The sequence below is a fragment of the Calypte anna genome, chromosome 9 (genome assembly GCF_003957555.1).
Source record: "Calypte anna isolate BGI_N300 chromosome 9, bCalAnn1_v1.p, whole genome shotgun sequence".
Classification (NCBI taxonomy): Eukaryota; Metazoa; Chordata; class Aves; order Apodiformes; family Trochilidae; genus Calypte; species Calypte anna.
This window is the reverse complement of record NC_044255.1, coordinates 10679662-10692554: the sequence shown is the minus strand read 5'-3', so window position 1 is coordinate 10692554 and position 12893 is coordinate 10679662. Positions and strand designations below refer to the sequence as shown.

Sequence of the window (12893 nt, the reverse complement as noted above, 5' to 3'; positions counted from 1 at the left end):
GCCCCTTCGGCATCCGCAGCACCGGGCCGGGGGGGGGGGTGGTGGCCCAGGCACTCGCCTGGCCACGCCCTTCCGCCCCCCCACCGCTCCGCGGATTGGCGAGTGCCGTGTGTACACACACGGGCTCGAGCCAATAGCGCGGGGAGGGCGCCTGACCTCACGCGGCGCGGCGGCCAATGGGCGCGCGCCGTTCCCAGACGCCGCCAAGCTTGTGCGGGGGAGAAGGGCCCGAGCACTGCGCGAGGCAGCGAGCGGGGCCGAGCGCGGGGCCCGGGGGGGGGGGGGGGGAGCGGCAGCGGGGCAACGGCCGCGGCTGAGGTGGAGGCGCGGGGAGTGCTCGCGCCTCCGCGCGCCGGGGCTCACGGAGTGGCCCCGGTGGGCTCCCGTCTCGCGGGCCTCCACGCGAACGGCGGGTGCGCGGCGCCGGCCCGGCCGAGAGGCGTCGTCGGCGCGCGGGGCCGGTTAGAGCGGGAGCGGCGCGAGCGGCTCCCTGCCCTCTGCCGCGCGGCTGCTGAGGAGCCGTCGCCGTCTCGTCACCTCAGCGCTGCTTTTTAGGCCCGGCCCGCGCTGCCGCCTTTCCTCTCCCTCTTCCCTTGCCGCTGCCGGGCCTGCGGGTGAGCGGGGAGCCGGGGCGGGGGGGGGGAGGCGGAGGAGGGTGGGGTGGTACCGGGAGGGAGAGACAGCGCCTTTTTTCCCGGCCGGCTGGGTAGCCTCGTCCCCCACCCTGCGGCTTTTAACGGTCGCCGCTCGCGCCCCCTCCCTCTCCTCCTCCCCCCACACCCCCCCGAGGTTCGGTTTCGTCGCCACCCTTCGCTCGCGCCGTAGGAGAGGAAGGCGGCGGTGGGCGCCTCCCGCGCCCAGGGATCGAGGGAAACCGGTGCCTGACACCTGCGGGCTGCCGCGGGGCAGCGGCGGCCCCGACCGGTGAGTGACAGCCGCCTTGCCGGCCGCCGGGTCACCCTCTCTTCCATTGTCGGGTGTGAGGCGGGCCTGGGCCGGCGCCGCTTCGTGTGTGCGCGGCCGCGGGGCGAGCGGGCGGCCCTGGCCGGCTGCCCCGGTGGGGCCTGGGCTGGGGGCGTGAATGGCCCCGCCTCGGGGAGTCGCAGTCCGAAAAGGGAGCAGGGAAGCCCATGGCTGTGCCAAGTGTAGCTTGAACTTCGTAGCGTGGTTGTTTTGATTCGTGGATTGTGTTGTATGTTTGGTCCGGTAGCAGCAACAACAACAAAACTTAACTGAATGCCTCTTCCTACGCCCTTTGAGTTACAGGCCTTCCCTGGCGCTCGGCTGTAAAGGCTTTAATGGCAGAGGTGAATCCAAATGTAAATGTTGTCTTTGGGAATTGAGAATACAAACAATAGGAGGAAAATACGGAATAAGCAAACTTCCTTGGAATGTGGTTGAAAACCGCATCTGGAAGTGTGCTCTCTTGTTGAGTAAAGGGAAGATGCTGATCGGAGCTTGTGCTTTTCTTTGTGGAAGGGACTTTGGTTTTCATTTTCTCTGTAGATTTTTAATTTGACAAAGAAACTTGTTCAAATAAATATAATTTAACATACTGCGGAAAAAAAAAGTTGTTACTTGGTCAGTTTTCATAACTTGAAATAAGTGATATTATTTTCATAACTACATTAGTACTTTTAACGGTGGGTACATTTTTTTAAACTATCACTGATATAGCCTAGTTATAGTGACAGAAAACAGCAAAACATTGGAGACTGTGTGATGTAACTAATTGCAACTTGGTATGATACTTGCTTTTAAAAATACAACTAATATAAATTGATGCTATTAAAACAGAAATTAATAAATTTTTCTCTGGGCAAAGACTCATGACAGGTGACCAGTGCTGCAGAACAAATGCAGAACTGTCCTTCTCAGCCCCTGTTTGTGCCAATGCTTTGTGTACTCAGAGATGTTTTGTACGTAGTGGAATACAAAAGTTTGGAAACTTCTTTTCAGAATAGTATGTACAGTGCAAACTACAGCACTGTCAAGAAACATGAGAGTCAGAAATTAGTGGTATAGAAATAAGACTTGACAGGGCAGGTCGTAAGAGGCAAAACAAGGACAAATTCTTCTCTTTTGAGAAGAATTTGTTTGTGTTGTGAAGTGAGTCTAGTGCCTCTAGGAGAGGAAAAAGAAATAGGTCTAATGATTTATTCTGAACTTAGGAAAAAAAAGGAAAATTATTAATTAGCAAGATTGTCTCATGGTTGAATTGAAGAGTGGTCTCCACCTCTTGTTTGTACAGAAATTAACTGTACAGAAAACATGCATCAGTGACAAGAATGGTCTTTATTGCTGCAGAGGGTTCTGTCTGGCAACCTCACTTTACAAAGTGATGCGGTACAGTTTTCAGTACAGTGTCTTGACAGCAGCTACTCAGTTTAAATGGGATGGGTCAAGCATTTTGGCTGAGCAAAAGGCCCAGTGCTGCTTTGCAAGGCATATCAAGATAGCAGGGGAATTCTTTATCTTCATTTCTTGTATGTTGGATGCTACTGTGTGGGCCTCTTCTGCACATGGACATGATTCCTGGACAGTTGTGAGTATCCTCAGTTGTAAAGATCTTTCAGTCATTTAGTCTAAAAGCATTGCTACAGATTTAGTAAAGAAAATCTTGATTGGAACCAAGATTTCAACTTTCTATCCCCTCCAAGAATTTATAAAGTTTTTTTGTTTAAGTGTGTGGACATCTTCACTGTGCCTGTTAGGAATGTTCAGTCCAAATCTCTGAGAGGACTAGAAGAACAGCGACTCAATCAAGTTGGGGGAGTGAAGCTGCATCCCATACTGTATAGGTACTTCAGTATCCTAGTGAGGATCAGAATAAGTTCTTTAGTTAGATAGCCTAATTCAGTTTTTGGAATTTCATTTGTTCTAACATGCTGCCTTCAAATAGTATTCTTAGGGTTGTCTTTACTGAGCAACAATTTATTAAATTGTTTGCTTTTTCTGCATACTTTTTGATGCAGCGATTAAGATTTTTTCCTGCGCCTTTCTGATTACATTTACAGGACGCTACTAATGAATCATCAGTCAATCTCAAATTAGGGAAAATAAACAGTCTGGTGAAAGGAAATGCACTTGTGGAGTGGAGCAAACTAAGAAGCCACTGGAATCAGGTTTATCATAAAATTTTAAAAACTTAATCTTAAAACAAATCCAGATGTCTTTGTGTGGTAATGGCTGACAATGGCTGCTACGTCAGGGCTGATAGTAGGAATGCCTGTTGTGGGAACTGAAAAAGTAGGTATATACTAGGAAATACTGTCAAAAGGTACAAGTGTAATAGAGAATGACCAGGACTGGCAATTGGTTTGAGCCTTCACCTGTTTTTGTAGCATTCAGTAATAGAATGAAACTAAGTATTTTTTCCCTGTGTTACTTGATTTTAAGACCACAGCTCTTTTGCAAGAAGGTGAGGCATTAATAAGTGACGTTACTCTTATAGTTTCATTAAAGGAACGTTTTTGCTACTTTGTCTGAGTCCCTGGGTGCAGGGATAATTTCCAGTAGAGGTCTTTACATGTCACGGTTTATTTATCCTGGCCCAAACCAGGACATTACAGACTGTTCAATTTTACTTGTATACTTTACAATGATTGTAGAATAAGAATCAGTCAGACCAGTTCAAACAGTGTATCCGTGATAGCTCAGTTTACAAGAGTACTATATAATATATACTAACATAGTGTAGATTATTAGTGTATATACTAACATATCTATACATGTACTTCAGTAGAAGCTATAACAAAAGTAGAGCTTTCTAGAATATTGTATTCCAAGCGAAATACAGAATAGCAATTAAATTAAAAGGTATGATATTTGAACATAACTTAGGTCTAGCAGTTAGTACTGTTGAAGAAACTGCCTCTCAGAACACAGCAAAATCTGCAAAATGAATTCACTCTTGAGAATATTTGTCTTTACTGAAACCTATGAAATGTTTTAGATTTTTGCAGTACTAATTGGTGATAAAATAATATTTTACCAGGTCACATTGGTATTGACTGTCACAGTAGCGACTGAAACTAAGCTGGAAAAAGATTAGCGTTTCGTTTTGTTACTCTGCTTGTTTGTGAACTGCAGCAATCCAGGTGCTGGCACAATTTCATTCTTTTTGAGTTCGAGATAATGTTTAAGAGAGGTAGAAGACAATTTGATGGTGTTAACCTCCCAGATCACTGATGCATGAATTGCAGAGGGTGGTCCCTTACACGTATCTATGAAGACACTATTTAGGATTATCACAGCACTGTGATTTGCCTGCTTCTTTGGATAATTGATACACAGGAACAGGCAAGTTTTTTCCCAAAACTTTTGGTTAAAATAGTTTCTATAAATAATACGTTTTATAAAAGTAATATTCCTTTCCTTTTGACTGGTTTTACGTTATTTCTATTGGTGGGACATGCCCAGACTATCAGGTTTTACACAAACAGTGGTAAGAGGAAATGGTGATGGTGCTTGAGATTATTATGCATCTCCTATTCCTAGACAACTGATTCTTCCTAAGAGTTTATGGAATGCCTTCATCCTGAACATGCATTTTTTTGTAACTTCTATAGACTGAAGTCCATTTGTGAATGTAATTCTTGTCTGGCAGCCTCATTTATTATTTTTCCTGTGGAAGTTAGGGCATGTTCTTCTGTTTGGCAAGTCAGGTTTCCCCTGTTTCATCAGGTTCCTGTTGTTGCCAAGTTTGTCTTAGTTTGGATGGTAATAGCAAATAATTCAGATCTGTCTTATAATCTCTTTGGTTCTTTTGTTCAACTGAGTCCCTCTCTAACCTCTGTCAGGTGACTGTATCAATCTGGCAGGGTACATGTAAAGGTTTCTTTGATAAATACTCATAATCCATTTCCTCATGGTAAGTGTTAGGAGATGTGTTCTGCATGAATAAGTGAATGATTTTCATGCACTGTTTTTTTACTGGGAATTTCAGCCCAAGATGTAAGTGGGAAAAAGATCAAGAAAAAATTGTCATATGTTCAGAAGGAAAATGGCAGGTTGGTACTGGTACGTGTTGTCTTTAAAGCTATGAACTTTTATACATGAATTCTTTAACTTGGTAGCAGCTATTATAATGGTATTTGTGGGAATTAGTCATACAGCAAATGTATCAGTATTTGTTCTATAAGGCTTGTGCGTAGCAATGCATTAAACTACTAAAATTCACTTGTGAACAGCAGTGGTCATCCAAGTATAAAATCTTTCCCGTGTCAGCAATAGTTGTAATTACTAGAATAACTGTAATTGACTTGTAATAGAAATTATGGTGGTAACATGACCAGTAATTATGAATGAGATCAGGAACTGCAAGTGAAAGTGAGATTGTGTCCCCAGAATAAAATGAAAAACATTTGTGTGCGTAGGTTCTCCATTGTAAAGAAACAGATAGCTTTTCCCTCCATTATAAACTTCACCTTGAGAAACCTGAGTAATATATTTCTGTTCTATTATGTACAAGCCAATCGTGTCAGTTTATTTAAAATTTCACTTACCGTTGCAAATGTATGTGAACAATTTTGAGAATCAATAACTTCATACTTTGAATTTCAAGCTGTGTATTGATTCTGTGTAACAGCAGGCTTCTGCTGTCTGTCAGAAGCAGATTATTCATCCTCTTTCTTGTTGGATGAGAAATTGGGAATGCTATAATCTGAAGACAAAACATTCCCGTTTCTTCCTTATGGATTTCTGAAGCATGCATACACTCCAGTGAGCTTTTCAAAAGTGTGGAGTAGTCTTTGTACAAACAAACCGTATCCAACATTTTGTCACATTTCAATGCATACGTAAATTTTCAGGAGATCCTAAATGCTTTTTTCCAGAAACTGAGTTGTGTTGATGTTCTGTAAACTAGATTGAACTGAAACAGCTTGCTAAATATGAAGTGTTAGTCCTGTTCTGTGCACAGGACTAGATGAACATCTGAGCTGTCAGTGGGTTGCAGCATGCGGAAAACTTTCATTTTCCCTTCCAGCCCCATTGTAGCTATTCTGACTGTATTAGAACTAAACTGGCTCACTGATGGAGTCAGGTAGACATGGGAACTGCCAAGAGCATGTAGTGTGAGGAAGAAATGGAAAGTGGAAGAAACAATGAGAAGTAGAAGATCCCTTTTAGCAGGGCTGGGATTTCAGAGCAGTGCAGCAGCTTTCATGGAATTGTCTTCATTAGGTAATTTTGTGTGGTGTAATCAGTATTTAAGACCTTGTGAGTCACTGGAAAAATATCTTTTTGCCTTTGTACTGAATTAAAACTAAAGAAGTATGAATTTTTTTGTAACCTTTACCCTTCACTGAATACTGCCATAATCTTCAGTCCATGCAAGAGTAGAGTTAATAATGGCTTTAAACTAGAACAAAGCCTCTAGCAAATTATAAGGAAAATGTAGAAAATAGTTACTGTCTCTCTCCATCATCAAGGTCCTTATCCCTATGTGACTTAGTTATCTTTAATTAAATGCAAATGCAAAATTATCTTCAGTTTATTGGATGTTTGAGGTACTTCCAGCTGTAGGGTGTATACAGAAGTGTATCTCAATGGGATGGTTAAACTGTTCCATGTATTTATGTACTGATAACTCAGGATTAAAATCTTAATATTAAAACTCATTACAAGACCAGATTAAGATCTAGACCATTCTCTGATGTATCATACATTATATGAGCTAGTGGCAGCAAGAAGCTTGTTTGAAGTCTCTGTAGTCAAAAAGATGGTCTTTTCAGCTTAGCTTAATTGAAAGGGGAGATAATCTATTATTGGAAATGCACAAGTTATCTTACAGTTATTCATATTGATCACTAGATTTTTTTTTTCAAATGACGACCTGTTGATAAAATGAAATTTCTTAAAGCAAAAAATACGGTTGTGAAAATACAGTAAGCTCTTTACCTGCCTCTTTCCACTTAAGCTGTAGACTCCCAAATGGTTTGCCCTCTGTAGTCTTCAGCAATGGAAAAAATCCTGGGCTAAAAACCTAGCTAAAGAAGAAAGGATGAGCTTGTAGAATAGATTGTCTGCTTAAAAGAATGCCAGCTAAATGACTGTTAATTTCAAATGTATTTGTGCTGATAGATGTTGTCTATAAAACTGAAAATAGAATTTTAGATTATCTTATTTTTTTAAGTTCTGCGTGAATGTTATCCATTGATGTGACGTCAAGCCCTACATACTTTATCTTGAATGACAGTAAGCTGGTTTGAGGAATTAAAAGAGCCATCAAAGGTTCAAGTACTTGGGAATTTTTCCACGTTTACTATAACATTCTCTTTATTTGAGCAATGAAGGACATGCTTCACCTCGCTGATTTTGAAATAAGCCATGAGTGCTGCTCCTATTCTTAGACACATAGTTTATTGCTAGTACTTACGTGACATTGGGCATGTCTAAGAGCATGCCTGAGAAACTGAGTCCCTTGAGGGAAGGAATATCTGGTTCCAGGTTGCTGGGATTTGGGCCTCAGCAGTGTTGGGACTGGACAGCCTGCAGAACTGGAGGCTCAGCAGTGCAGTTCAATACATGGAGACTTTGGGAACTTTGATTTAGGGGAGAGTTGTAATATGGATTTGGAATTTATTTTCTTTGTTGTGTGTTCTTGTCACCTGTACATTCATTCAGACCCGTTTTCATCCCTGGGATTCAAGATATTCAGTAGCCCCCATCAACAGCGGTTTTGCTATTTGTGCTATAATATGTACAACAGTGAGAGTAAATGTAGCGAGCTGTGGGAGTAAGGGGGGGATGGAGATTATTGCAAGGTGGTCTGATTCGTTTGTTGCCTCAACACATGCTGCATAAGGTTCTTTAAGGGACATGTCCTGCGACATGTTTTAGCAAACAACAGCAAATGTTGGTTCTTCCTTATATAGCTTCAGTACTACAGTTTATACTAACTCAACTTGCATGTAGGCCTTGTCTGGTTTTCCACATTCTTTGTACTGTATAACTTGAGTCATGATTATTTCTTTCAGTTAATTTGTTCTGAGGATACACTGGCATGTTGCTCAATCACAGCACCTTTAAGAGAACCTGGTCAATCGTACCAACTTAATTGTTTTGTTCCTTCTAATTTCTTGTGTGTCAGCTTGTTCCCTCAAACTGCAAGGTCTTCACTTTCAAATTAGGTTCAGGTAGTTATGTCATCTGCATATTGGCTTAAAGTAGTCATGTTCATTCTCTCTTTGTATCATGCAGTAGGGAAAACTTCTGTACTTTGGATTCATGTGTTGCATTCTTTCACGTCACATAAAACCAACAGTGAAGCTGTTAAACTTGCTCAGGGTATTTTACGTTGTTAAAAACTTCCAGCATCCTTTAGCAGTCAAGTCACATAGATTACCTTGGTTTGGTCCCTCTAATCATCTTGTCTGTTATCTACTAGGACTTTTTTTGAGGGCATATAGTTGCTGACAGTAAAAATTAGAAAAATAAGTTGTAGTACCTGCAGGACCTTCATCATGCACATCGTGGTGGGAGTTCCTGTCAAATGTTTCCGAAGTGCTACCTTTAAATATTATTTTCAAACCAAAAAATATTGTGTGATAATTGAAGATAGTGGCTTATTTTCCACTCTGTGTTTGTAACTTGTTGAATACATGCCTTGGTTGGCTTTTTGAAGTTCTTAAGTGACAATCTGGATGTTAAATGGACATGGATATTTGTCTTTTGCAGCTTATAGGCCAAATTCATTTGTTGTATATATTAATAAGGAATAAAACTAGGACTAAGTAGTCTGAAGAGCTTTAGAAAAAAAAAAAGCTGACAAATCAGTGGAATCTTGTTATAGAGATGCTATTATCTGCAATATAAATTGCAAATTACGATAACAAAGTTGTTTTCCTGTTTCTTGGTACCCCAAAAAGTTAACTGGACTAGTAGTAGTAGTAATACATATGGATATTTTCAATAAAATTGGTCCTTTTCTCTCAGTTGCTTCAGAAAAATTTGGATATTGAAGTATTTTTTAGGAGCAAGATGGGGAAATGCTTCCTGGAAGCAGGTGGATTTCTGATAAGTAAAGCAGGTGGATTTCTGATAAGTAATTCATAATTTGTAAGTTTTACTGGTCTGAAGATTGAGACATGATGAAGCAACATATGTCTAACAGGTGGTCTAATCCATGTAGATGCTGTGCATAAACTAGTGATTTAAAACTGAGCTTGTCCTCATTAATAAGGAATCTTTTTGTTACTACTTTTTTTCTAAATTAAGCCATGTCATACCAATGCTTTAAAGTTAGTATTGTGGAGAGAGGTATGAAGAATATAAACTAATCCCTAGTGGAAAGTCTGGTGTTATACAGTTATATTTTTCTTGAAACTGATGACACTTTCTTTCCTCTTAACTAACCCAGTTACTTGGAATAATTTTCACTTTGCAATACTCTTGATCAAGTAAATGAAAAAAAACACTCCTTGGTGATGATAAAAATAATTCTGGTATACTAAAATATTTCTACAATTATTTTCTGTGTTCTATGAAGCCTTTTCATCACAACAATTTAGGAAACTGTCCAACAGTTGTCTTAATTTGTAGATGTTTACTACTGATGTAATACATAAATGATACTTTGATTTGTGAAGTGCAAGTGGCCTCTGGAGCTAAGGAGGATCTTTGTGTGCTGCTGGTCTATGTGAAAATGTGGTATATGAAGTATTGATACAAATTTGAGAAAGCTAGTGAGAACCAGATTAAGTTTAATAAAGCTTAGTTTTCAGGAACAGAAAACAGACTGTAATAGTACAGAGCTTTATTAATTTCTACTATTAGGTTTTAGCTGGTATGTTCATCTTAAAGGGATAAATTAAAAATAAGAATTTGGACCATAGAAAATAAACCTACAAAGGAAAAGAATGTTTTTTCTGATAATAACTGTTTCCTGTTTTGCTTTGTTTCTTGTACTGGGGTCCAGCTTCAGGATCACTGAAACCTTAGAAGAGATCTGGCTTTTAACTTGTAACAAGAATAGGTACAGATAAACACACTTGTACTTGAGCTTGATTATCCTGACTTTAAGAAATTTAATGCTCAAACTGGCTTTTTAATATCATTGGCATGATTGATTAGGCAACATATGTTCTAGAAGAAACTACAACTCAAAGTTTGACTCAGAGTCAGAGAGTTCGGTTTGCTAACTGTAGCATATGATACTTTACCAAAAGGTAAAATTATGGCGTGGATTATAACCCAAGAAACTGACTATGAAGGGACAGCCTTGGTTGAAATAAAGCTAGCTATCTTTGTGTCTTGTGTTCCCTGGATTCTAAACCTGTCTTTATGCAATTTCATTTCAGTAGAAACCTGCTAAAGAATAAAAAAGGCTGAATTTTATGTTTCTCTGTGTGGTGCAAGCTGTCAAATAGCAATTGGAAATGAAGAGAAGCTCCATTTTGAGGCCATCTGTGTAGGTTCTTTTGTCTGAACCTGACAAGAGGTCATGGCAGATGGTGGGGTCACAAAGTCTGGCTTCTCGAGCTTGACAAAATGTGTTCATAAAACTGGAAGAATACCAACTGTTCATACTGGTTGAAGACTGTTTTGACAGAGGACTGTAATAGTTTATGGACAATACATTCTGGATCACTAAACTTGACCGAAAGTAAATTGTTGCAGTTGAAACAAGTTTTCAGGTCTATAAATGTATTAAAACTGCTTAACATATGTGTTCTTAACTATGTTTTATTTGGCTAAATTACTTCAATCCTCCTTTAAGTAAGGGAGTTGAAACTGCATCATGAATTTTGATCAGAGCTCCAGATGTTATATTTGGAGAGTTGTGTGGAAGGATGAGCAAGGTAGAAAAAGAAAAGGCATATAAAGTATAATTTTTAGATGCAATGCAAGCATTCGGTATTTGCTCTTTTCCCTGACCACTGTAGTGTTGTGGCTTTTCTGTGGCTCATCATGTTTGAGGATTGCTACACAGATCCAGTAGCCCTTTTCCCCAGGGTGTGAATAGGTATCTCTCTGTTCTGTTCTTTTTTTTTTTATTATTGTCTGATATATGTAATTTTTTTTTTTTACTTGTGAAACTAAAGCTTACAGCTTTTCATGGGAGAATGTCTTAGATTTTTGTGGTTGTTCATATGCTGGAGCAACTGCTTGTTGTGGCTGCAATAAATTGAGGCACTAAGGAAAATAAATACAGCTCATTCAACAAGAAATGTAGAACCTGTAAGTTGAATAAAATGTTTTGTCACTAACTCCAATAACAATTTAATTGATACAGTGTCTGAAATCTATAGAAATGACCTAGAATTTAAAATTATTCCAAATTGTCCAAAACCACTAATGCAGTGATGGTGGGGTTTCCAATTAGCTATGCACAATACTGAAACAATTTTTGGCACTTTTCTAGAAGGGAGATGAAGACATTGGCTGTTATCAAACTCTGTGTAGATTAAAATACAGAGGAAATAGTGTGAATTACACCCTGGTTTTGTAGCTGGTGAGTTCCACTGTAAATGGTCATAATGCATGTTTGGTATCTAGTTTAGGCATCTTCCGTAAGATTTTCTTGAATTGATTCCACACTTGAAAGTGTGAACACTTCTCCCTGTCTTATACGTTCAAGTGCAATTGAGATGTCTTTTTGGAGTCCACTTTTTAACAGCAAGTAGTGCTTATAAAATACTTTCAAAGTACTTAAACACTTTTTAAAGTTAATTCTAGCTTTTTGTGCTGCCAGCTTTGATTTGTAACTTTTCTTCTATATTCTGTAAGACTTAAGGAAGTCTTTTGATACATAAAAAAAGACACTAAATATTTTTCAGTATACCAAAATTTTTATCTTTTCATGGAATTCTAATATTATACATCTAATTACATAGAGTTAATTAAAAAAGCTTGAAAAGAGACCTTATAGCAGCTTTCTAGTATCTGAAGGGGGCATACAGGCAAGCTGAAGAAAGGCTTTTCACAAGGGCATGTAGTGATAGGACAACAGGTGACGGCATTAAACTGGAAGAGGGGAAATTTAAGCTAGACATTAGGGATAAATTCTTTATTGTGAGGGTGGTGAGACACTGGAATGAGTTGCCCAGGGGGGTTGTTTATGTCCCATCTCTGGAGGTGTTTGAGGCCAGGTTTGATGGTGTTTTTAGCAGCTTGGTCTAGTGGGAGATGTCCCTGCCCATGCAAGGGGGCTGGGACTAAATGATCTTTTAGAACCCTTCCAACCCAAACTGTTTTATGATTCTATGAAAATATTAAAGAGCTCAGTTTGAACTGGAATGTTTTTTCTTTGATCTTTTCTAAAAATTCTGAATGTTTGCTGTATGTATATATTTCATAGTATTTCCTACTTCTTATCAAGATCTTTGGATGTCTGCAGTCATGGAATTAAAAGCTCTATGTATTGTCAGAGGCTAAAGGCATAATGGAGAGAACTGATTCACTTCCAGTGTTAGAGTAAACATGAAGTAGATGCAAATGATTGCAGAGTTTTTATTACCAGACTAGTAACAGTATGACTTGCTTTGCTAGCACATTAAAGTAGTTAGGTTGCTATGTAAATTGGGCCTTTTATATAAGATTACATCTCTGCCTATGCTAAGCAATGTACCATAGTATCAGTGCAGAACCTGACTATCGTGATGAATTGTATAAAAAAGTTAAAAAAAAAAAAGTAAAAAATGTGTACCCTGTAGGTGGAGTGTTTCGGCTAGAGAGATAACTGAAAATAAATTTTAACTAAGATATTTCATTAACTTTCCTACAGGATGTTAATTTTAAAGATTCTGTGAAGATGAAGAAGGATATCTTATGGTTTTACAGAATATAAAGCAATATTGTCTGACATGACGGCAAAAAATGTAAGTAGAATTCTTCAACATTTATCACTTTTTATATTGGCAGGCTGCTAGTCACTTCTGGCTTTCAGA

At 39.5% G+C, this 12893-nt stretch overlaps 1 protein-coding gene across 3 annotated transcripts in view; it reads left to right on the top strand.

Moving 5' to 3' along the window:
- The first annotated feature begins 450 nt into the window (after positions 1-450).
- The window catches only part of TFDP2 (transcription factor Dp-2), a 54392-nt gene continuing 41949 nt past the window's right edge, over positions 451-12893 (top strand). For 2 of the 3 annotated variants that reach the window (XM_030456142.1, XM_030456140.1), the window contains exons 1-2: positions 451-614; positions 12731-12824. In XM_030456142.1, the coding sequence (XP_030312002.1) occupies positions 12810-12824 (15 nt within the window). In that variant the 5' untranslated portion in view covers positions 451-614; positions 12731-12809. Of the gene's footprint in view, positions 615-695; positions 925-12730; positions 12825-12893 lie in introns of those variants that run through there. The other variant, XM_030456141.1, reaches the window with a different exon arrangement.